Source organism: Fundulus heteroclitus, chromosome 10 (assembly GCF_011125445.2).
Source record: "Fundulus heteroclitus isolate FHET01 chromosome 10, MU-UCD_Fhet_4.1, whole genome shotgun sequence".
In the NCBI taxonomy this organism is placed as follows: domain Eukaryota; kingdom Metazoa; phylum Chordata; class Actinopteri; order Cyprinodontiformes; family Fundulidae; genus Fundulus; species Fundulus heteroclitus.
Window position 1 is genome coordinate 11360265 of NC_046370.1, and position 26068 is coordinate 11386332.

A 26068-nucleotide genomic window follows, 5' to 3' on the forward strand; every position below is an offset into this window, starting at 1 on the left:
AAAGAATTTTTTTTAGCCCCTATTTTGGCAGCAATGTTGGGAAATTTTGGGAAATTTTCATTTTGTGTCCAAAAACATCCTATTAAAGCTACTCAACATAGCTGGTTTGACAAATAAACTATAAATAGCCATAAATTGAAGAAGTGGAAGAGTAAAATTAACTTTTGAAGCAGTCTTAATTTCTACTGGAACCTGTGGGTAGAAATAGGACACCCATTCCCTTTAAAAAGTGTTTTCATACAAGGCATGGAGCTATATATCTAACAGAGTAGCCTTATTATCACTTTCTGGGAAGTGATGGCCTCTTTCTCATTCCAAAGGCTGCCACCCTCTTGTTTTTTAACTGAGGGAGCGCCCCTTTACCTCTGTCAGGATAGAGGGAAATACTTGGCCAAGGAAGAATTAAACCTGTAAAAAAAGAAGAGGAGAAAAGGGAAGCAGTCCCCCAACAGCAATCCGCTATAGACAAGCTGACATCAGCTGAAGCAAAATGTATAGGTGGGACATAAAGCTCTTTACTGCAATGGAAGATCAAAGTCATGTACCTTTCAGATTTTATGATTAAAATTTCACCATCGAGTGTAAAAGTACCATCACAGCCCGTTTGCTTGCTCTTATTGGTTTGCTTCATGGTATTGTCCCAATAACACCATTTACACAGGGCAGATTATATATTTCAAAGGGCTTTGACAGCTGGATTTTAATGTGGATTTATGTAAAATCCTTTTTTTTTTTTTTTTTAAGTGTGAGGAAACCAGAAAACCAAGTTCCTTTTACTGATATGTGTGAGAGATCTACAAGAGGAATCCGTCTGTTCTTGTTGAAGATTCTTGCAACATGTCTTTATCTGTGTTGCTTGAGCCTCCTGTTCATGATGCACTGCACATTTTCAGAAACCAAAAAAAACAAAAACAAAAGCAAACTCAAAAGCTGCCATTTCTTTCTAAGCAGAACCCAGAGTGCTGCTGGATCATGCAGAATTAGGTGTGATATTGTTCTGCTGAATTTGTTTTGGACCTGCAGGGAAAAGCCATTAGGTTGGCAGTCACTTGTTTCTTTTGTTAAATCAAATAAATAACCCAGCCTGATAGTAATCCCGATTCTGTGACCACCTCTGCATATGGAACCAAACCTACACACCCGCCCCATAGATGAAATGTGGGATTCATCTGAGTGCACGTCCCATGGCCCATCTACCAAGGCCAGCTGTTCCTAAGCATTCTGGTCATATTAAACAGGTGGAATTGAAATTTGGAAAATGGGGATGGCGCACTGAGAAAAGGTATTTGCTCATTTTGCCCTGTATTTGCAGAATTATTCTGCAATTATCCTCTTTACGCTGCATGTTGTGAAGGTTTACCTGGCTCCCCATCCAACTTTGCCACAGTTTCAGATGTCACAAACTTTCAAATTATTATTATTATTGCTCTGACTGTAGATAAGCACAAGGTTAGGTTGGAAAATATTGATCCTGAGTATTGACACCCAGCAAACTGCTGTAATTGAAGGGGTCTCAAAAGAGACACCCACATTTTACACGCACGTGTTGGGGTTGCCTCTGCTAGGCCCATCTCTATGACAAAACCATAAATATATTATTTGCTCTGATCCAAGAAGTCTTTCAAAGAGAACAAAAGGGATATTTACCAAATAATAGTGTGGATATGTCTGAATCAGTCTGAAAACTCAATAGCTTCAGGGGGAATCATTGGTTTTTACAGTCACTTATTGCACAAGATTTTGCTCAGGTTACAATCCATGACCTGCTGAGTTTGATCTGCTTTATATTTTTTCTGCCTTGACTGGACTGCTACATTTTTCCAAGAACTCAGAGAAAACTAGCACACTGGGCAGCAAATTGTTATTCATGCAAAGAAACGAAATTAAGGACAGGATAAAAAAAAATATCTTACCAGAGTCCTTACACCATACTGTTTCTCCACCTTCTCCCGCAGCTGTTTGAAGCAAGACTCCATCCGATCGTGAAAAGGCCTCAGTGCCTCGGTTACTTTCTCACCGTGGACGCGAAGACCTTCAGCAAGATGTGGTATCTGGTGACAAAAAAAAAACAAAAAAAAAACAGCATGAGTATCCTTTACCCATAAACTCTACAAAGGTGATAAGCCTGTGACATGTAGACGATTCATTCATCATAGGAACTCATTACTGCCTTTCTAAAGGATTTTTATTCTATACGCCCCTTTCCCTCATCTATAAGGCCAGCGCTGGTGGAGCTGTTGGCATGTTACAAAGGTCCCCTCCTCCCCATACAGTATATTAGAAAAGCATTAATATGCCTTGAACTTTTTTTCTCTCTACTTTTTTCACCTTACACTATAGGGACTATAGGTGCACCAAGGATTGAATTCAATTCAATTCAATTTTATTTATATAGCGCCAATTCATGAAACATGTCATCTCAAGGCACTTTACAAAGTCACGTTTAATCATATTATACAGATTGGGTCAGATTATACAGATTGGTCAAAAATGTCCTATATAAGGAAACCAGTTGATTGCATCAAAGTCCCGACAAGCAGCATTCACTCCTGGAGAAGCGTAGAGCCACAGGGAGAGTCGTCTGCATTGTACATGGCTTTGCTGCAATCCCTCATACTGAGCAAGCATGAAGCGACAGTGGGAAGAAAAACTCTCCATTAACGGGAAGGAAAACGATATGAACGATAACCATTATAACCATCCCTGCTCCCAAAAAGCTCAAAAAGTTGTTTACATCGCTGCTGTTGAATTCATTTTTATTCCATTATTCTTATTCTGTTGCTTATTTTTATGCACAATTATACATGCACATTTATTACACTTTTAGGTCATTCCACTCAGTTACGAACTTCATTTAATCTGAGCTTGCATTTTAATTAACAGTATTTTTTTCTTCTGTTGTGGAGGTTGTCCTTTACTTGCTGCTGATACACCTGCATTTCACCACAGTGGGACAATAAATGATTATTCTATCCTACTCTACAATCGCAAACTTTAGTATACTTTATTGAGCTTTATTGTAATAGACCAACATATAGTAGTTTATAATTGTGAATGGGAAAGCAAATTGTGCATCTTCACTAAAACATTTTATCACTTAATATCTGAAATGTATGCCGTTACTCCTTGAACATCTCACGGTTCAGCTCATCATCTGAGAATGGAAAGAGTATGACACCACTACAAACTACCCAAGACATGGCCGTCCGCCTGAACTGACAAACCATTAGAGATCCTAATTTCAGTGCCACCTCCTACACGGTAAGGATGTAGTAGACGGTGCTCTAGTCACATTAAACCGTCATGTAAAACACTGTCAGGCAAACCAACACTGCACATCACCCGACAATAAACATAGTGGTGGCAGCCTCTTGATGTGGGAATGCTTCTCTTCAGCAAGGAGAGGGAAGCTGTTTGGAGGTAATTAAAGGGAAATGCTGAAAAAAAAAAAACCTGCGAAAGACTTAAGAATGAGGTTCACCTTTTGGCAGGACAATAACATAGATTAGAGCTACACTGGCATGGTTTAGATCAAAGATTCAAGTATTAGAATGGCCAAGTGAAAGTCATGAGTTAAATCCAAGTAAGAAACTGTGGAACCACTTTGAAAACCGATGTTCACTGATGCTTTCCATGTGATCTGATTGAGCTCCAGCTATTTTCCAAAGCAGAATACAATAAAAAAAATTCCAGGTATGGAGACATACTCCAAAAAGATTTGCGGCTACGATTACAGGGAAGAGTCATTTTACAAAGTACTGATTCAGGAGGACTGAATAAAAATGCAAGTCAAACTGTTAAATTTCCTTGAGGAAAAACCTAAAAATTACAACCACTCTCCCGTCTCTTCATAGTTATGTACTACTTTGTGTTTGTCTGCCACAAAAAGTCTAAATAAAATACAATAAAGTTTATGGTTGTGACGTGACAAAACATAAAAAAAAGTTAAGGAGTGTGAATTCTTTTGCAGGAGTATGCACATATTCTTGATAGCTCATAGCCTGATCAGTGAATGTACTCCAGCTCGAGTTTTTAAACAAAACATCAGTGGCAGTAAACTTCAGCTCAGCGGTTACCATGGCACACTTTTACCCATCCCGCCGCAGAGATCACCGCCTTACAACACGAACATAAGAAGAATAGCAATGCAAAAGTTTAAGCAGACTACATCTACAGGCATGTACACGAAGTGATGGATGTTTACTTCTCCACTGCTGACGCAAATAATGACGCAGAGCAGCCTTTCAACTTCTGTGCTGCCTCTCACAATGTGAGAAGCTGGTGAGTAACAAAGCCTTAGCGTGGCGCGGCAGCATTGCAGGTAAAAAGCGGAGCGAAGGGGAGACTGAAACTGCTGAAAACTGGTAATTAGGAAACCCCCGGTGGCGCAATCAGTGTCAGGAAGCTTTGCTGACTGAATCTAGAGCAGGGAGGAAGCAGCATTCCTCAGCCGCTGTGCAGCATAAGAGTAATATCTTTTTGCTCAACCGGGTAAAATCACAGGTGAGGGTTTTCCTCCATTGCAGGGAATGGAGTGGCTTTAGAAAAGAAATGATCTCTCATTCTCCACCGTACTGAGCAGTGGGTATACTGTAAGTTGCATTTCCAGATCATCCTATGTTTCATTCCAGAGCCCCCTGCTGTGTTTTCTGACAAAACACTCAACCTTAGTACTATCTTATCAAAACACAATATCCCAGTTAAAGCAGGTAAATATTTGTTTGTGATGTACCGGTAGATCAAAAAACGGCTTTTCTGGCATTATTTAAAAATGACAGTTCATATGTCAACATCATCAAATCAGAAAGCTTTTTTTTATTTCCAAGCATGCTAGTACAAACTAGCAAGTCTTCTTGCTAACTGGCAAGAAGCTGACATGTGTTCGACAATACCAATACAAACACATAAACGTATTTCAAACAGCAGCAAACAAGAATTTGAGGGTTTTCATTATGAAAGTGGAGCAGTAGGAAACATATAATTTAATGTTTAAATTAAACATGAACAGTTAATTTAATATAAATTTAGAAATTTACCATACATGTTGCGAATAAAGATTGTCAGTGGGGGCCACTGATCTGCTAATCCGCAAAATATGTGAAGTACTGTCTAACATTTCGTCTAATGAAGTAATGGACGTGAGACAAAGTACGTTGGAATCCAGACCAGACTCTCATAGTTTTTAGCGCATTCATCGTTTTGCAGGCTCAGAAAATAAAGGACTCCACCACTCGTACAGTTGCTAGCATGTTGTAAGCTAATAGCGTGAATAATATTCACGGACATGCCCACAACAAACAGTGGAACATGGGTTAGTGAAGCTAACTTTTTGGTTAGCTGTGCCCACCACAGGATATTGTCTGGGGTGCTGCTCAATCAACCCTTTACCATTTTGTTCCTTTGGAGTTTTGGTCGATTCATAGACGACTTTTCAGGTATGGAATGGTTTCATCAACTGCAGGTTTCAAGTAATTTTCCATAATCTACTCATAGTCGACTGAAGAAACGTAGGTATATTATCCTAATAAGTAATATAAAGCAGAGGTAGGTCTTGGGTTTTTGTATCAGGGGTTATAATTTGTTATATTTTATACACTTTATCTCCAGATTACCGTCAATAAAGGTCACTAGTTAAACAAAAACAAAACAAAAACATACAAACAAATCTGATTTGCCATGGTTTGATTATATTTCTACAAAATAGCTTGTTTACAGTTAGGAATGGAAGTAGAAAGGGACAAAATGGGGAAAGAAATTGGCAAAGCATATGCCATGTTTAATAGAAACCGCATGTTGTTTAATTGTTTATGAAGAAGACTGATTGTGGGTAAAAGCTGCATTTCTACCTACACGCTTTTGTTCACAGCGCTTTCACGGTTGTTATGGAGACTTGGTGACCCAGAGATGCCACCGCACTGCATTTCCGTTACAGTGAGCTTTGCAGATTGTTCTTACTCCCTGCTCACGGTGCGTGGTTTCAAGATAAGGCTTGGTCCTTGAACAGCCTTGGATAAGAAGAAAAGGTAGCTACTTTGTGCCACTTCATACGTATACCCCAGTGAAACAAAAAGTCATGGGTTACTAATTAGAATTTCAAAGAAAAACTTATCAACTCAAAAATAAACAATAAAAATGCTGCAGTTAAATTATAGACATTTTTAGGGGTACCAATAATTGTGCTACCGTTTATTTTAATTAAAACCATTATTGCTTAAAATAGACTTTTTTCCCCTTCTTAATAAATGAAATGAGATTAAAAGTTGTATTTCTTATGCCTCAGTATGACATTATACTACTGCAATGAAACAAAATATTTTCTTTTAAACAACTTTACTGGGGCTGCTAGTACAGAGCTAAGAAATAGTAATTGGGCTTTTACAGATTTCTTCTGTTTTTGTTACACTCAAGTGTTTCAGATCCTAAAGCAAATTTTAATATCAAGGATGACCCGAGGTCGTTTTCTAACGGTTTCATTTATTAAGGGGAAAATATTCTGTGGACAGATGGGAGAGACAAAACTAGGACCTTTTTGAAGGTGTGCGTCTCGTTAAAGCGTGTGTAATCTAAACTCTGGACTTAAATCTGATGTAAATACTGATGCATTACCGTAAAGAGGCCATGCTAGGAAAACTTGCAATGTGCCTGAATTTAAATAATTCTGCAATGAAGAGTGGGCCAATATTCCTCTAAACAAATGGGAAAAAACTCATTGCCATTAATCAAAAATGCTTAGGGATACTGACTTTTTCACATAGGATCAGGGTGGTATGGCTACCATTTATTTGTTAATAAATGAAAGCATTTACTCAGTTGATATTTGTCTGACATTAAACCTTGTTCAATCAGAAAATATTTAAGGCAACTAAAAAGCGAAAACTGTAGAAATTTGCAAGGGCGCAGCTACTTTTTCATGAGATTGTTAATATAGAATTATACATCTGGGCTATTTTTTTCCCCGACCATGTAACATGTTGCACTAACCCAATCCTATGATAGGAAGCATTCAGAGAAGGTATCAGTCACTGAAAGCCAATGAGTGTAGCTGTGCTGCGCTTCACTAACCCAAAGCTAGGCGCTGGAAGATAAATGAGACAAGGCAACACACACTGTGCACAGATTTCCCATGATATTGCGCACCTTCGTCATCATCACTGCTGGGGCATTTTGAAAAAGACAATAAAGGAGAGGAGCCGGAGACGGAGAAGGTGAAGGAAAGGAAACAGTAGCGGAGGGGGCACGGGTTAGGCGAGAGGAAAGAGGGGGAGAAGAAGCAGAAGGACAAAGTGCTGTGAAACGAAAAAGCAATGACGAAAAAACAAAACAAAACAAAAAAAACAAAAAAAACAGTGAGTGAAAGCCGAGGCAAGATTCACGTCTCCCAGGATACCCACATCTTTTTATAGACCTTAAAATGATTGAGTGCGACTGAGAGGTGGCATGGCAACAGCGTTCTGCTTGGTGGCTGCACGCTGATAAACTCTTTGTGTACGACGTAGCGGCTCAGGGCCAAAACACACACAGATGTTTACTTTTTTTTTTTTTTTTTTTTTTACATGTGAAAACTTTTAAGAACCTTTTACTCTAGTCTGTACGTCGACATACAGTCATTGGAATAAGCACACTTCCATGACTGGCAATACATGGGAAAAACTAAGCACACCCCATAATTCAACACCTGGTAAAAGCACCTTCAGCAGCAACACTTGGAAGTAATCATTTTCGGTCTCTCAGAATTTTGGACAATACAGTGCTGCCTCAGTTCATTACACTTTGAAGGGAATTTGTTTTTTTACAGCTATATGGAAAATAATAACTGTTGGTCTGTTGTGTGGAAGAAGAAAAGACTGAAGGTGTTGAAGTAGCACAGCTATTCTGATGCACATTTGCTGCTGTGTTTGGGATCATTGTCCTGTGTGTGACATAAAACTGAGCCAAGCTTTAGCTGAAAGATGGTTGACTTTAGGTTGACTATACAATGCTTTGGGATGCAGAGGAGGCCATCATTGACTTCATAACTGCACAGTGAGTGCTCCGTCCTATGACGGAAAAACAAGCCAAAACCATCAGCCCTCCACGACTGCTTGGCATTTGGTATGAGATATTCAGATTATTGTGCTGTGATAGTTTTAGAAAAGACATTTACTGTGACCTCATGTGTCTGATATTATATTGTTTGCAAAATCCTGGGGTTCATTAAGAGGCAAAGTGTAAAAACGAAGTTTTAGTCCCATCATTCTGAGGGTTTCTTTGGGGCCCCTCTGAATCTGTCCCTGTTCTGTCTTTCTCCAACTGCACCATGCTAGTACTGGGTTGGGCCCCTTTTTTCCTTCAAGACTGCCTTTAATCTTCTTGGCATAGATTCAATAAGGCATTAAAACCCTTCCACTGAGATCATGTTGACAGGATAGCAGCTGCTGGAGATTTGTCAGTTCAACAACCATTATTGAAATCTTGTCTTATTTTTTGGGGAGCTTATGTGGACTGAACCTCAGTTTCCTGTTTTTAGATGAAATTGGTGTTACCAGATGTGGTCTTCTGCTTTTGTAGACGCTACAATTGGCTTTAAGGTTTTAAGCGTGGTGCTTTTAGAGATGGGATTTTACATCCCTTGGTTATAATAAGTAGTTGAGTTCTTGTTGCCTTTATATCAGCTTGAACCAGCATGCCCCTTCTCCTCTGAAGTCAACAAGTCGCTGTTGATCCACAGAATTAACACTAACCAGACATAAGCCCTGTTTACAGGAAACGTTTAGTGGTGAAAACGGAATAGTTTGGAATAGACCACGCCGAATATTCTTACAACGGCACAGTTTGAGAACGGGTTCCAGAGTTTAATGGTTGGAAAAAGCCTCGGTTTCTGTTGTTGTGTAAAGATAAGATAAGATAAGATAGGCTTTATTGATCTCACAGTGGAGAGATTCACTTGTCACACATCGGCTTAATAAACAAAGACGGTGCCAAAAGGAGGAAAAGGTTCATAAGGTATATAGAGTGTGTCCACATATATACAGTGTATCAAAAAAAATAAAAAAATAAAATAAAAATACAAAGGAAATAAAGCAGAGATTTATGATGACTTATGTATATTCAGGTGACTGGAAACAGGAAAACTGAACTTTTCTTCCAGGGAATCTCTGGCTCATGCACAATAACACAGAGATCGGCAGAAATTAATGCAAAGGCACAACATTATGGCTGCCTGCAACTGTAAAAACCACAGAAAAAGAAAAACGGTCACATCTGCTGATGGTCAATTGGACATGTGCACCTCGTTAGTAGCCGGTTGCTGCTAATCAGGTACATTGGTTGACTAAGACTAAAAAAAAAAAGCTGTGAAGGCTATTGCCCCCTGGTGGGAAGATTGAGTCTGTTGCACATTACAACATATAAAGCCTATTGCATGAATATATCATGAAATAAGCTGTGAGGGATTAATTCATGCAGCAACACAGTGAATCACATTGTTTTAAAAGGACTGACTTTCGGAACTTCATAAGATAATAACTACTTTGCATACTTCCAGCCAAGTGACTGGCTTCATCTCTCTCTTTCTATATATATAAAAAAATAAAATAAAACATGTCTATGTCTGTTGTTTCTACCCGCATATATTGTTATTCCGCATCCTGAGCCGATGTCTGTCTCAAAAAAAGATTCCACCACAGTAACACGTTGTGACAATAAAAGATTCTTATTTCTTGAAAGAATGGCATATCTTTCATGAAGCAGAGAACAACATGACAAAACACCATAGTAGTTCAAAAGCACTAAGCACTGTAGAAAAGAAATGCTCCTCAACCATTGTACAAGACTGAACCATTGTTTGTACCATATAAGTTTACTAAAGAACAAATGACACACTCAGGTTGAAGGACAGGTGAAAAAAAAAATTCACGGAGGAAGAAAATACCAAACGTATAGCAGGTATTTAACCCACAAAATTATTTCAACAGAAAAAAAACTGCAATAACAGATGAAAAAAAGCTGTCAAGGACACAAGCTTGGGTATTTTCCACTTGGAAAATACTTCCAAGTGGTAAAACCAGTGGTTGAGTGTCACTGTACAAAACTACAGATAGCTTGCTAACAAGGTCAGACAGGCTGAGGCTGCTGGATGTTTTCAGCACAAGACAGCCATGAGCTTAACAGAATGTAAAAGGCTGCTGAAAAAAGTTGAACTCAGGGGTGAGATATTTTTAAGAAACTGTATTTTCTTCTTTCTATCTTTTTTTTTCTTTCTACAGGGCTTTTCTAACCAATCAGCAAAGGCAAACTTCCACTCACCCAACCAATGACTGGACCAGTTTTCGCTTACCACACAAAGGCTATGCAGATGTTGTGCAATATCTGTTATTTTTAAAGCCTATTTACCAAGTGTAAAAAATTAACTTCCCCTTTTATGTTCCACGGAATTATTTAATAATTATTGGAGTACAGTTTTCTCTATATTTTCAAATTAGTCTAAAACAGAAAAAAAAATTCCACCCGTATTTCACTTACTTTGACAAGTAAAGTGAGCCAAAGTATAATAGTCTTTATTACTTTAGACTGCTACACAGCTGACATGCATAAAAAGGAAAAACAAATCATTTAATGGTAACTTTCCTTTTATCTATCTCATACTACAAATTATAGTCCAGTGTCTGATGTTTAGGTTAAATGAGATCCGATAATTAGATGGTTCGAGCTGCTCTTAATAGGTTCTATTCTCTTCTGCCGTCATCTGTTGGGGTAGCAGCATCAGCGTCAGTGACTTTAAAAGCTGAACAAGCTGATGGAGAAAGCTGGTTCTGTTCTAGGGATTGCTCTAGAACCTCTAGAGATGACTGTGCAAACAAGGATGCTTGATAAAATGAGGAATAGTTCAGAGCACCCCTGCAGGAGATCTGCCTGCTCTCAGCAGTCATTATCTACAATGGCTCTTTGAAAATACTTGGATATAATAAGTTACATTTTGTTACTTCAATCGTATGTAATAAATTTGTAAAAAATTGTCATTTTATAATCAATTATAATAAGTTAACTTTAGATTTATTTATATAAATATGCTTGTTACTCATTTCAAGAAAAATTCATATTGACTTCAGTTTATACTAAGTCAGTCCTTTCGAAGACTATCATTCCTTTACAAAATTTTGCTCTGTACCGACATAGTCTTTCCATGGATTTCTTAATTTAGTTGCTGTGCGTTCCAAAATTACTTTTTGTAAGCCTGTGTGCATTCATTACAACAGGAATTTCACGAGGTGCATGTGTGAGTTAAGAAACACTGTTCACAAGCCAGTCCCAGTGTTCAGGCAGACAAGTGTTGAACTCTCCAAATATATTTGCAGTAAGGATGAATGAAAGTCAGTAACATCAAAACCGTACATGGAGATGAAAAAAAAAAAAGAAAACCTGGAATGTCATTTCGCACACAAAAGGTTTCCTCAAGTATTATGTCTTGTCCCATTTCAATAATTCAAAGTATTGGTATTCATAGGTTAAATTTCTGTGTCGGATAAGACTGATATCAGGTCATCCCGATGCAGAGCATTAAACTAATTTCAGCTGTCATGCGCAATATTGGGTAGAGCTGCTAAAAAGCAGTTCTATATTTCAGCATAGCGCCATAATCACAGGTCTTTGAAGACTAAATTGAGTTAATAGCCACCGGATCCCCCTGCATTCTGTAAAAAGTGGGAGAAATAATGGAATCCCTTGGTTCCTTTGCATAGATACAACAGATCAGCAGCCACACTGTGGTCATGTTTTTGTGGGAATTAATGTTTTATTAGCAGACTGCCTGTACTTCCTCTCTCATACTCCAGATTTTTAAGGCAACATTATTACAGCCACCTTTACAGCAGGTGCATAGGCCCACCCACTTTGTACCAGGGCCCACCCAAAGAAGTGACTTTCCTTGAATTTTTTTTTAGGCTGTGACTTAAAGCCATCACAAAAATCAATTAACTAAAATGTAGCAAAAAAAAATTTAATTTATTGCTATCCCAAACATGAAAACAGCAAGCTTCATCTCGTAGTTCTCAGTAAACCGACAGCACAGAAGTCACTCGCCTAAGAGCCGTGGGGCTGGATTAAGCCAGATGCTGGAAACATCACATTTGTTGAGAAACTGTCAGCATGTGAAGGTGGTGTTGGATTTTATGTGGTCCAAACGGGACATCCTCTTAGGATTGAATTCAGCCGCACGTACTCAATGTAGTCACACGGTAATGTCGGCGCGTACTTCTAAGGGACGTTTTTAGAGTCTTGTAACATTGGGAGCTTCAGCACAGACCCATTCCTCTCCCTCTTTAAAAAGAACGCTTTACAGTCTGTATTTATGCATTTCCCCACGATGTTTATCCCTCGCGCACAGCGCAGAACTGAAAAGAAGGATTGCTCGCGCTCCCCTCACCGCCTCAACTGGCTATGATTGAACATGAAGTATGCTGGGACTGGGCAATCAGTTCCCAAACAGCCCTTTGTTTTTGTGTTCTGTGTAGAAAAAAAAGTCAGACGCAGTGAAGCACAGCGCCTAAAGGGCTGCACCTCTACAGAATTTGGGGTTACAGCAGATGAATAAAAGTGTTGCATGCGGCCAACCGTATTTACCCCTTTTTAACTGTTAATATGGTGTTTAAGAAAAGAAAATAGCAGAAGTTTTCCATTCATTAAAAAAAGGTTGTGTGTGTCCTGGGTGCCTGAATCGATGATGCGACGGCGGCCATTACTTAGTGACATTGCGTTCAGAAACAGAAATAACGACTTTGACAGGCTGCTGCAGTTTAACTGATCCAGAAGTTACTCCTCCATGTTTGTGGATCTAAATCATCTTATAGGTGATGGGTCCAGATCAGCCTTTATCTTCTCCATAGTGAACTTACAAACATGCAACCCACAAATAAACTTACTTTAAACTAGAATTATTGGGCCCACCCCTTTTTTATTAGGCCCGGTCGAAAAGCAATTTCTGGTTACGCCACTGCTTTACAGAGAAGTACTCAGCTGAGTCCCAGCCATTCAAAAACCTTTTAAGAAGCTAAAAGTTGTCCCCCCCCCCCCCCCCCCCCCTTATTATCACTGATCCTGTTAAAGGGATATGAAAGGATGGAAACTCTTGAAATGAGCGTGAAAGTGACAGCACACCTAATTTTCACGCCATAAACCCATTTGTTTAATCAGGGCAGAAAAGATCATCTTGGAGCATCTTTACGAGAGAACATTTTTAAACGGGGCACATTAATGACAAGCTGAGCTCGTTGCCTCCTGCAAAAAAAAAGGTTAATTAGCACATTATGCACCACAACAATGATAGGGTTGCAGTCTTTGCTGCTTTAGATGTTTCAGGCTGGAATTATATTTGAAGATTTGACGCAGATTAGATAAATATTTTTGAATTGGTTTGCAAATTACGTTTGGAGCCTCCATAGCAACGAGAGCAACCGAGAGTTTATGTTAATTGTTAGAGGTTGGAGTGCTGGATGGAAAACTTAAAAAAAAAAAAAAAAAAAAAAGAATATGCTGATTGTCTGTATAATGGCTGAGATAAATGTAAATTATGGAAATCTATATCTGCGGAGAGTCTGAATAAGGAATATACAGCTAGAAATTAGCATAAAGGGTTCCCTTAAATGTGGCATAAATTAGCAGGGTGTCATGACAGTTAACTGAAAACGGTGACAAAGCTGTAGAAGGAAATATATAAATAAACTCTGCAGAATATTCATGTCTACTTAAGGTGTTGGCAATGTGAATCTACTCTATTTTTCAAAATACTAAAAGGGGGAATACAAAAATACAAATGAAGTGCCTAAAAAAACAGCAACATTAGCAGCTGAATAAGTAAGAAAGAAATGCCGCGGCTGTTTAATATCAGCGGTGCCCGGGCCGAGCCGATCCCTGTCGCTCTGTCCCCGTTTGCCTCGCCATGCACAGCGTCCTGATCAACAGCCTGCTGAGCTAGGACAGCCGTGTTCGCTTTCAGCAGAGCTGAGATGACATATTAAGACCTTTCATGACGGCCAAAAGGTCCACGCAGCTACTGGTGACTCAGGCCGACTAATAAGCAAACGGCCCAGCTTTTATGAAATGAAGACGCCACAAGCCGGAGTAAAAAGCCCCTGTCAAAAGAAAGCATGCAGGGAAAAAAAAAACAACTGCTACACAGTTCAGAAAAGGGGCCTGCTTATGTGTTTGTGAATAAGCAGCTGATGCCTGGCCCCTTAGTTTTGTATTTAATTCAGTGATTACGTTCATTATCGTGCATGACAATCATTCATTTAAAAGTCAGTAGTTTGGGCCAGTAATTTGGACATCCACTCTGATTACTTGCCTTCTCTGAGCAGCAGAAAAAACACTCAATTTCTTTTCACAGCGTTTCCCACTACTTAATTCGCTGGTTTCCAGAGCCTCATTTCTTCTCTAATTACTAGATGAGCACAACGGGAATGTCGCACGGATGCCCTTCTCCCTGAAAACTTCCTTCTTTCAAAGCATGTTTGCCTTCGTTTAGATGTTTCCAAGACAAGACAGCCCATACCGTTCAACAGGGTTCCATTTTTCAGGTTAAAATGCGACCCTTTCCAGACTCAGCTTTGTTAAACTTGACTTGACAGAATTTACCAAACCTCAAGACAATAGAAAAGGATGTCAGGCTGGATAACATTTGATGCCCAGCCAGGTCTTGGTGGGTGGGACAGCAGGCGAATGGGTGGATGGATAGATGAAGAGATGGGTGGATGGATGGATAACGAATGGTAGGTGGCTGGATGGACAGATGGATGGTGGATAATAAACAATAGACTGATGGATAAATTATAGATGGATGATAATTAATGGATAATAAATAATGGATGTCTCCTAAATAATGGATGACTAAAATAATAGATGGATGATAAATGGACAGATAGATGGATGGATGAATTAAAAAATGGCTGGATGGATGATAAATCTTCTATAACACATGAAAAAACATTAAAAAAGTTTCTCATGTATCTCATACGGGTGTGCTTTATTTGATTGACATCCAAAGTTAGTAAGTGGAGGATGATGTTGCAATGAAAAATTATTTCCATCCCCATGTCCTCACACCACTTGGGGCTAAGAAAATGTATCCAATCCAGTATTTGACAATGGAGCTGTACACAGGATACAAAGTCAAAGTCACTCAGAACAAAGTAAACGTGTTTGCCTAAATATTATAACCTGAACACATGTCCAAGGGTAAAATCTACTTTCAGACTGCAACTTTGCCACAATTAAATCATTCGGATGTTTAGAACTTTGGAGGAGTTGTAAAATGGAGACTTTCTAGGTTGCTCTAAGCTGCTTTTCAAACTTGAACTGGTTCAGGGATTTTCTCTATTTCCACAAGTTCAAGTTAAATCGGGAAACTCAACAAATATTGAAAACAGTAATTATAAGAAAAAGTCTTACAACTAGTAAGCTGCATAAAGTAAAGAAAAAAAAAATTCTAAAGGACACGAAGCTTCAAAGGCATCAGTGCAGAAAGGGTGAAGCTGACATGGAAATTTCAGTATGAATCATACTTTCTTGTGAAGAAAAAAGGGTTCACCAACACAAAATGGCACATCTTCTCAAGAGTTTCATTCCTACCAGAGATGTGAAGCCTAAAGCTGACCTATTTTCCAGCAACTAAGAACAGGAACAGCGATCGAGGATGTAATTATTTTCCCCTGCAGCCAGCAATAGGAAGCGACAGACAAACCTCTGGTACCTGTGCTTAATTCCTGGGTGAACCATGAACCAGGAAACGATGATTTCCTGAATATTAAAGTGACCCACAGTTCAGAGCTCAACGCCGAAGCAACAGCAATAAGAGATGCAAAACAAAGTTTACGATGCAGCACTTTTAAATCCCTAATGTGGGAAGATGTTGCAACAAAAAAGATACTCAGGAGTGCATTAAACCAGGATTTAGCATGGCTGAGCTGCTGAGGAGCGCATGCATTCTTACAACAGCTCAGTTCAAGTCAGAGGTTTACATACTTTCATAATGCACATTCAATATATTGTAATTTGGGACTTGAACAGTTTTTGGTAAAATGTCCCTAAGCATGTTTCTTTTTTTTTTTTTTTTTTAGCCAACTTGGCTGACACAAAAGTGAGGCTGAGAGAGGGGGAAGACATGCAGTAAAGAACTGGAGGCGAACCTCGGTCAACTGCATGCTATCCTTTCACCACCAGCGCATCACTCCGGAAGTTTTATGATAGTTTGCATGTTTGACAACACGGTCCATATAGAACACCCAATAATGTCCAAGTCACAACCCAGGAACCACCAAGGCTCAAGCCACAAGAGAACAGGAAACCCCAGGATCACCGACCAGCGCCATGCCTGTTTTACACTGGCATGTACTAAGAGGCTGCTGATGAAGATAGAAGCCCACCCACATGGAGATCTAGATGCTTTTTGAGAAAGGTTTTGAGGTGAGATGAAACAAATGTAGCTGTTTCAACACAAAGCCAAAAGGCAGGACTAGAAGATCCAAGGTGAGACTTTCAAACATAATACCATCCTGACTGTCAATCATGGTGGATGTGTTGCTGTCGGTGGTACTGACCAAAGTGGATGGAATAAACCCTAAACAAAGCTATTTTAGATTGGCCAGAGGTTGTCTTTTTTTTTTAGCCATGCCAAAAAATATGTTGAAAACATGACAGTTTGTGACCACATGTCCGTAGCCTAAAGGAACGTTACAATTTGGCATCAATCCTAACGACTTTTAAACACCTTGTGGACAACAACAGGTGAGGTCTTTTTAGAGGTCAAGGCTTTACATAGATGTCCTTTCAGCTACATTTTCATGGTTTCAGAACAGATAAAGCAGGCCAACATTACACTGCTAAATGGCATTTAAAAACCTAAAAACTGTTAAAAATGTATTTGGACTATGCCTAAAAGCCACATCTGTGACACCCAATGATCGAAATGCGCTCTACACCATCTGCTAGGAAGGGGGGCCAAACGTCCACTCAGAATCACACCAGGATTTAATTTTAATTATAAAGTTTTTTTTACGGCTACTGGTAAATATTACTCCTGATAATAAGGTGTTGCCACTGGTACTGATGGTCTGGATCCACCATATTTACCCATCAGTTCTTCAAAATATGGTGGAATTAAAACTAACAGTGAGGTATCGTTTTCTTATTATGGCCCTCATCAGTGGAACCGTTTATTTATTTTATATCAACTTCAGCAAGTATTAGCAATTTAACTATTTGACCACATCATTGTCTTTCTTGATCTTTGTTTTTCTGTTTGCTGTTTTTGTTTTGTTCGATTGTTTTTAATGTTATTTTATCCAACAACTGTGCTTCCTCCATTTATTATTATCAAAATGTGAGTATCTATGTTATAAACTACTTTTTTTATTGATTTACTTAGTTAGACCATGCCTAATCACTGTTTTGTGTGTCGTTTCTATATCAAGACTGTTTAAAAAAAAGAAGTTGATAGACTGTTATAAATCTGAGCTGGCATGTTTAATTTCAACAGAGTGAAGAGTGTATCTATTAGAGATAATATCCCCAATAAATTCAAAGCTGTGTTTCCTATTGGTGCTTTCCAAAAGCAGTAATGTTGCATGTTGTATAAGTCAACCCGGGTAAAAAGGAAAAAAAAGATTAAGAGCACATACATGAATATGACAGTCATGCCCATAAGGACTGAATGTAAACTCCTAACAGGAAATCTTCATCTGAGTGTTGAAAGTAGAAGCTTCCTCTGAGCTCTGTGAGGCTGAAAAAAAAAAACAACCTTTTTCCGAAGGTTTGCTTCATCACACTCCCTTGTCATTATCTTATATGAACTGGTTAGCACACTTTGCCTTGCTCATTTCAGCTGCAACCATTAGACATTAAAAACAACACATTTAGCAGTTCTTTTAAAAAAACATATTCCATTTTCACTTGTAACCTTTCCATTTGCCTCCCTTTTGTAATAAAGGCCCTTCACTGAGGTTTAGGAAATGAAAGCATTTATGCTTCCGATGTTTTTATAAGGGCTCTCAGATAGAAAAAACACACAATGTGATGCCTGATAAGGCTTTGGTTGCTAAAGCATGGCTACAAAAATCACTGACAGGTTATTTATGAAACAGACTTGCAATATTACGCCTGAAGGAGAAGGGGGATAACTCAAAGCAAATTAGTACAAATTAAGCCTTGATTATCTATAAAAGGGCCAAGTGTGCATCGTCATGGCTCCCCTGCTCCTTTGTTCGCCCTCACTTATTCTGAGTATTTTGGCTGCTTGTAGGCCAGGTGACAAAATAGTACTACACCCCAAATTAGTCATCTTTTAAAAGTAAACAACTTGTGACAAGGTGGTCATGGTTGTTTTCCGTCGAACTACAACCTCCTTGACGAAACAGAAGAAATCAGCAGGGAGGACCTCTGGCAGCTTTAGTCTCACCTGCCAGGCGATGAGGTCTTTGAGTTTTTCTATCTTCTCATGGTCCTCTGGGTGCTCCAGCATGTACTTGTCATTAAAGAAGGCCTGGGGAAAAGGGCAAAGAGACACTTTTTATACGAAGTAAGGAAAGGTTCAGAGGCAGACTGAGATGTCTGAAGCTTTATTATGTATGTATGTGTGTGTGTGTGTGTGTGTGTGTGTGTGTGTGTGTGTATATATATATATATATATATATATATATACATACAATTCCCCCTCAATAAGTAATTGAGGGGGAATAAAATATAAAATCTGACTGGACAAAGGAAGCACAGCTGACATAAAAACAAAAGACGTAAATGTAATCTAGATTTCGGTCTGTCTTCTATCACCTGCAATATTTCGCTGAAATAAGAGAGTGACCAGAGGGCAAAAGAGTTTTCACTGCTCCTATTCTGACTCAGACAACACCTTTCATGAGACCAGTATAAATCTACTACAGGTAAGGATGAGAACTGGGGAACCAATATGTTATCTTTAAGTTTTTCCATCAAAAGTGATGCCGAAAGACCGACTCTTTGTCTCGCAGGTCATGAGGTGGATTACACAGGAAATGAGCTTCTGGAAAGCAAAAAGGTTGAATTACGTCATAGGACGAAATATTCAACATAGATTGTAATTGTAGGAGAATAATAAGGATGATTTCATAAACATATATATTAGGTTTTTTCCGCCCAACTGGTTCAAGTGCTTAACCAGGATCAGTGATTGGTTAACATCAATTAGGCGCTGGGTCTGAGGCAAGAACAATCTGGTTAGGCGTTGAGGGCGGCATAACATAGAGCAACACCCCATCCTGCCTCTCTGTGCATCCCTCCTCCAGCAAACAAGGTCCAGGTTGGCTTGAAGGGAGAATGACATAAAAACCCAACATAGTCTAGCTGCTTAAACAATGTTGATACAGCAATGCGAATTGAACAGTAAGCTTTTAAGACAAAAAAGGCATGACTGTTGAGAAAGCTTCAATGCTAATGAATAAATATGAAAATACTTGTTAATTTGTTAATGTTATTTAGTTCTCATTGCTTTGAAAAGCCATTTATAAGAGTTATTAGCTGCCTGCCTCTGGCACCCACTGATGTTCCACCTTGAACTCCTTCTGTATTCAATTAGTAAATAAATATGTATAATTTTACTCTGACAAGTCTCTTTATCTGAGGAGGGGAGCTATGACAATTTATAACTGTAGTGTCAGTAATTAAAATTAGATGAACTGGCAAAATATATATATTTTTTAAGAATTATATGTTATAATATAAAGCCTTATGCAAAGAAAGACTCATCTAAACAATACCATTTTTTATAGTTAAGCTGTGATGTGAAGTGTGCAACATTTCATAGTAACTATACAAAGCAAATCTAAAGAAAAACAAAGCGTTGCGTGAAAAAAGTATGATGACAAACTTCAAGACAGAACACAATCTGCAGCATTTCAATTGTTCTGGTTCATTCAGTGCATATATCCTGAAAACATGAGCTCATTAAATCAAACAGGGGACTATAAATATTGTCAAGGTCAAAGGTCAGATTTATACTATTGCCATGAACTAGCTTTACTTCAGCCATTCATTACCATTTTGAGGATGCTGGCCTAGGGTATTATCCTGGAGATTTTGCAAGGTTTATTTTTTCTGCTTTTGCAATGTTTCAAGAATAAATGAAAAAATAATGGAACCTACCTTGTTTGATGGATAATCATCCAAGGGTTCTACAAAAACCTTGTGTTTTAAATGTAAGTTTTATGGAAGTTTGCTAAAACACACAGACCTTAAACATAGCACCCCCTATTGGTGGGTGGAAGTGAATATTTGTATCTGAGTAGCAGTGCATGTATTGCAGTGAAGTTCAAAGATGGGTATTGCTATTTTTCAAGTTTAGGTGACAACCTGTTTTTATCAGACATATAAAATATGCAGCACTTCCAAGATGCTATATTTTGCCCCGGGCACATAAAAAGCAGCCCCTTCGCTGACATATTCCTCCTCCAGCACAGGCTTCGACACCTAAATCTTACATTTAAAACTCCCAATATGGGAGGTAATATATTAAAATTAACTTTTAGTTTGTTTAGTTTCAGACAAAACCAAAATTAAATAAATAAAATAAATAAATAAAACTGATCTTTAACCACCTCATCTGTTTATATTTTAACTGAATTTATCATGGCTGTATTTTGTCTCCATTTATGAAAACTGCTGTGTTTTTTAGTCTAGCCATTTGGTGCTTCTAAATCTTGCTTAAACTGTGTTGGTAAATCAAATTTGCTGTGCCGTCTAAACATAGGGTTTAAGAATCTGCGCTAGGAAGTTTTTAAGATTTCTAAACTTATCCAAGAATTATGGAACAAATAAAATAAAAGCATGACAATAAAACAACTGAGAGGGAAAACAAAACTGTTTAAATGGTAACTACCTTCTCATAGTTAGCAAAACCTCCCATGACAGCAGGGTCCACAATCCCATTCAACAGCATAGAGAGGGGATTTATGGGAAGGTTGGGATCAGCGAGGTGCCTTTGCACCATGCTGCTTATCTTCTCATTGGCCAGCTGCATCGTTTCCAAAGCATTTTCCAGCGGACTGATCTCCTCCTGTGAAGCAGAGCAAAGGTAAAGAGGGACATTGGAGATTCTGAGCAAACATAATCATCCGTTTAAAATTAAACACACATTCAAACAATTTACCGCAGCTATTCTGTGTCGATGTCACTGTCAAATTTATTGACATTGCACAATTTAAAACCAACAAGAGTTGACAATAGTGCTCCACAGCTACACCGACAAGCATAACGTCGGAAAGTAGAACTGTATTAAGGAAATCATAAAACACAGAAGAGCTGAGATTTCTGGAAACGATTAAGGATCTCCTACTCAATTAGTGAAAGGCCAGGGAAAATAGACAAGTTTTTAAAAGTTTTTAAACCATTCTATGCTCTGAGCGGTGCGGACATGTAGAAGTTGGGTATTTATCAGTCTTCCAGGCACAACAAATGCTTGATCTCCTCTATGTTTTAACTTTGATCTTGGGACATCTAGGAGAAACGGGCTATGTTCAGAAAACAGGAACGGTATCAGCACAAGTAATTCATTCAGAATACAGTAGTAAATATATCTATATTTCTTTTGCACTATGAAACTCAAGCCTTATATCTTGCAGGTGCTGAAAGGAAAAAAAAATCAAAATAACGGAGCTGGCACATTCCAAGACAACAATGTTGGAATATTTAGAAGGGCTGCTATTAATTCCATGACAGTGAAGCAAATCCCAACTAACATATTTGTAGTGCCATGGGGCAACAAACCCACTGGTCGATGGATTTAAAAAAAAAAAATCACCTCCCTCTAAGTAAGGGTTTAGAGGACAGATGAGGGGCTCGTTGAACAAATGTCAGATTTAGACCCCAGCCAAGGAAAGCAAAGACAAATCTCCAATCTGTGCTGTTATGTCTTAGGTCAGCATGATAAAAAGAATTGTCAGATGGAGGGATTAGGCCTGGTGAATCTCAGCCTCGTCATTAAGCTTTAAATAGAAGAGTCTGACCTTGGGGACCTGGCCTGTCCCTGGCTCATCTGCGGGGCAAGCTGCTACTTAAAGCATGTTCCAAACCAGCCTGAAGGAGGAGATGTCTGCTGAGTCACTCTGACGACGGATCAACAGTGACACCTCAACACACGGCTCCTACACGCTTTTCATTTGTAGAAACAAGTCTCTAATGTCTAGATGTCGGAATCAGCTTCATACACTTTTAAAGAGGCCCAGTGATGTGTTTTGACCATAAACAGAAAACCAAAACAAAAAAAACATATTTCACCTACTTTAAGGTCTCGCACTAAAGTTACAGTGAGGCGTTGACTTAACCTCTTTCTTTACCACGTCGATGTCGCCACCATATTGAATATGGCATCGTGGAGCGCATTCAACTGCTGAGAACAAACCAGATCTACTGGCATATGAGATATATATATATATATATATATATATATATATATATATATATATATATATATATGTGCATACATACATATGTGTGTGTGTGTCTCTACTCATTGCACGCATGCAATAGCAATTATCATACTTCTGGTCCCATGGTAAATATACATAAAAGCTCTCCGTTTACTAGCAAATGGAGCAAAAACAAAGTGTAAAACATAACAATAAAATGTAATAAGCAACATTTGTAAAGTCCCATTGCATGACTAGGCCCCTTTAAAGTATAAATACATAACTGAGTAGAAAATTAGTTGTGGTCCGTTTTTAAAATATAGAAACCACAGGATGGGATGGACAGATGCAGAGTCATCAGTTATTGGCCTTTAAACCTAGTTAGGAATCTGAAATGCGCAGTTTAGCCCAAAATTACTGAAACCGCTGGCAGATTTAGGTCTAAAGTAATCCCCTAAGTTTCTGACCCACAAGTTTATTCAGAGTGGAAGCAACATTAGTATTTTGGAGTGGCCCAGCCAGATACCTGGTTTGAATTTGACAAATTAATCTGCGGAGGGAGCTAGGGTAAGGCTGAAAGGCAAGAAGGCCCTCTAACCTCAAACACTTGGAAGTCATTCGCAAAAAAAAAAAAAAATGTCAAAATACTAGTGGAAACCTGCAAAACGCTGCTCAGCCATTATAGGATTGCTGCAAATCAAGGATTCTTCCATTTATTATTAAGAATCAATGGTGATATTTGAAAGAAAAACCTGATATTTTTTTCTTTTCAAAACTAATCCTCCTTTTACATTGTATTAATATCTTTTGACAGATGCATATACATGCCTGCATGTATGTATGTATATATATATATATATATATATATATATATATATATATATATATATATATATATATATATATATTATATATATATATATGTATGTATGTATGTATGTATATATATATACACACATATATATATATATATATATATATATATATATATATATATATATATATATATATATATATATATATATATATATATATATATATATAAATAAATAAATACACACACACAAGCATCTATACATACACAGACAAACGTCTAGTTACCAGAAGAAAAATAAAGATACAAAGCCACCTGCATAGAAGTAGAGATTAATAAGTGCTTCTGTTTATTGCTATTCCACCCAATGATAACAGAGGCACCAAGTAAGAGGGTAATTGATAGTGGAATACTTCCGCCAAGCTAATCAAACTAAGTAGTTGCTTTGTATTAAGACAAACTAAGGAGATTAAAAAAATGATACAGAGGGTGTCTTTGCTTCAAGTGACATGGTGACCTCCTCCCTGAATTATGTTGATGATCTAATTTCTCCCCTCTGCAGAAAGCATCTCAGCCCAAAATCTGGGAGGCGCCAGCAGCATTTTAAACAATCGAAATGGAGTGAAATGAGCCAAATTCTAAAGCCGTGGCTCACCCTCTCTAGGTGGTTCAGCCTGACCTTATTACCAAAGGATTTCCAACACAGCAATCCAGGTAATTCTACAGAAAATCAACAGTGACGGAAGGTCTGAACTGTCCTCCAGACGTATTTGTGCTGCGTGGCTGTTTTCACTGGAAACAGGAGAGTTTGGTAAATCAATCAAGGCGAAGAGAGAGCTTGCTTTGCTGTACGTTCTGAGGACAGCATGCCTGTGACCAGGCGGTTGTCTATACTGCTTATGTAAATTAATCACATCAGTTGCCTTCAAAACGTGCCCGGGGACCCTCATCTGATTAGGAGCCCTGCTTGACATGAAGGTCCCTTCATACTTACCGTGTAGACAGATTTGACTTCAAACCAGCGCAGGATGCCGGGAAGCTTGTATGCTGTCGTGTAGGTGGTCCTCTCAAGCCACATGTTCTGTTGGAAACAGGGGAGATAGCAAGTCATAACTTATAACAAGTCATAACTTATCATAACAGAAGCACAAATTCTTCTGTCTTATCTGGAAAAGTAAGATGTGCAACGTTATTAAAAGATTGCACTTCTTTACGGTGTAGAGTAGATGAACCACAAAGACTTGGGTATATTGAAATGTTTAACAGACGTGACAGACAAGTTACGTTCAACAGTAAATATAAGGTCAGATGCAAAAAAAAAAAAAAGGTGAGGTTCCCTATCAGTAAGTCTTGAAGATTATTTTTATTTTATTTTATTTTACCATTAGACATGTTCTGACCTCATGAGGATCAACCCATGTCTGACTTACTTGGATGGCATGTTCTGGGGCTTCGACATTTGGAAGAATGAGTAAAAGAAATGGCGGTCTGGGTTTCATTATGCGATTTTAACAGAGTCATGGATTATCAACTAAAAGATCCTTGACACTTCTAAACTGTTAAAAATGTTAAATGCGCAGAAAATGTAAAAAAAAATATCTTTCATTCATTTTTAGGATTTCTGAGATAGTGTCACCAGTGATTTTCAATAATACTAATAATGATGAATAGGTCAATTTTTATTATTTCAGAATGTGGGATTTATGTATTGACAAAGTAAATTTATACCAATTGAATGTTGGATTTTTTTTTTTCATTTTTCTCAGTGCGAGATTATCCTACTGTAATAAAAGCCAGTGAGTGCGGGGGGTACTTTGTGCATTTAGAATCAGAGCTGTAAGTAATTAGCAGAATACAACAGCTGTTTAAGACTTAACTACTGGATGACGTTTAAACTGCTTGCACCGTCATTCTGTAGCTGATTTTAATATTTTTACTCCTTGTTGTAAATAGAATACGGGCACAGCAGATTGTGTGTTTGGAGGATTTTCTGCAGGTGCATCTGGAGACGATAAAAAAAAAAAAAAAACGCACCAATAATCACCAGCAGTTTATTTTCAGCTCGACCAGCCCTGAATGTTGACAAGCTGGTCAGAAACTGAAATATGGAGGATGTACACAGCTTTTCAAAAGTCAACAGTTTTTTCCCCACAAGAGTCTACGGCTCATTCCTAGCAGATAAAAAGGAGGCTAAATAGACTACTGCTTAGTAATTTTGAGCGTTAAACCCTGTCTGTCTGGAACATCAATAATGTGGAAATGGCGGGCAGGCTTGAGCAAATTTCCGATTTCAGGAAGTAATCTATATTCTTGAAGAAAAACCCACGGAGATTCTTGTTTCAAAAATGCTTGGAACACCAGACCTGCTAATCACTAATTTGGGATGCTGAAGCAATTATTTTACAGTATATAAGACATACTATGACTGCTATTGACATGAAGGGTAGATTTTTTTTTTATATAAAATATATAAACTATATTGGAAATGCTCTTAGAAAGTAATTGGAAATCAGATATTAAATTCTGACTCCTTAACACAACTATCCAATTAATAAAAAATTCCAAGATGTTTTAAACCCGCCACACAAAAGGTTAGTAATTTCACACACAATCATATTTTTTAATAGAATGAACAAAAAATGCAGAATAGGAAAATGTAAAAAAAAGAAAATACCGCAAACTCATTGTCAGGGTCCTTTTCTCCCTTCCTCACCGGCCTGGAATACTGGAATTCATGGACTTCATTTGCTGTGTAGAAGCTGGGAAGAGAGAAAAACCCAAGCCTGAGTAAATTAAAGCTGTTACTGGCAATCTATAGCGTGATTGGTGCAGGTTGATTGCTTCGCTTCAG

General features: G+C 38.2%; 1 protein-coding gene across 5 annotated transcripts in view; it reads right to left on the bottom strand.

Moving 5' to 3' along the window:
• dock1 (dedicator of cytokinesis 1) overlaps positions 1-26068 on the bottom strand; it is a 303583-nt gene that overhangs the window by 11609 nt on the left and 265906 nt on the right. For all 5 annotated transcript variants that reach the window (XM_036142018.1, XM_036142017.1, XM_036142019.1 and 2 more), the window contains 5 exons: positions 25892-25976; positions 24212-24298; positions 20876-21052; positions 18425-18508; positions 1914-2051 (listed from right to left, as the gene is read on the bottom strand). In XM_036142018.1, the coding sequence (XP_035997911.1) occupies positions 1914-2051; positions 18425-18508; positions 20876-21052; positions 24212-24298; positions 25892-25976 (571 nt within the window). The remainder of the gene's footprint in view (positions 1-1913; positions 2052-18424; positions 18509-20875; positions 21053-24211; positions 24299-25891; positions 25977-26068) is intronic.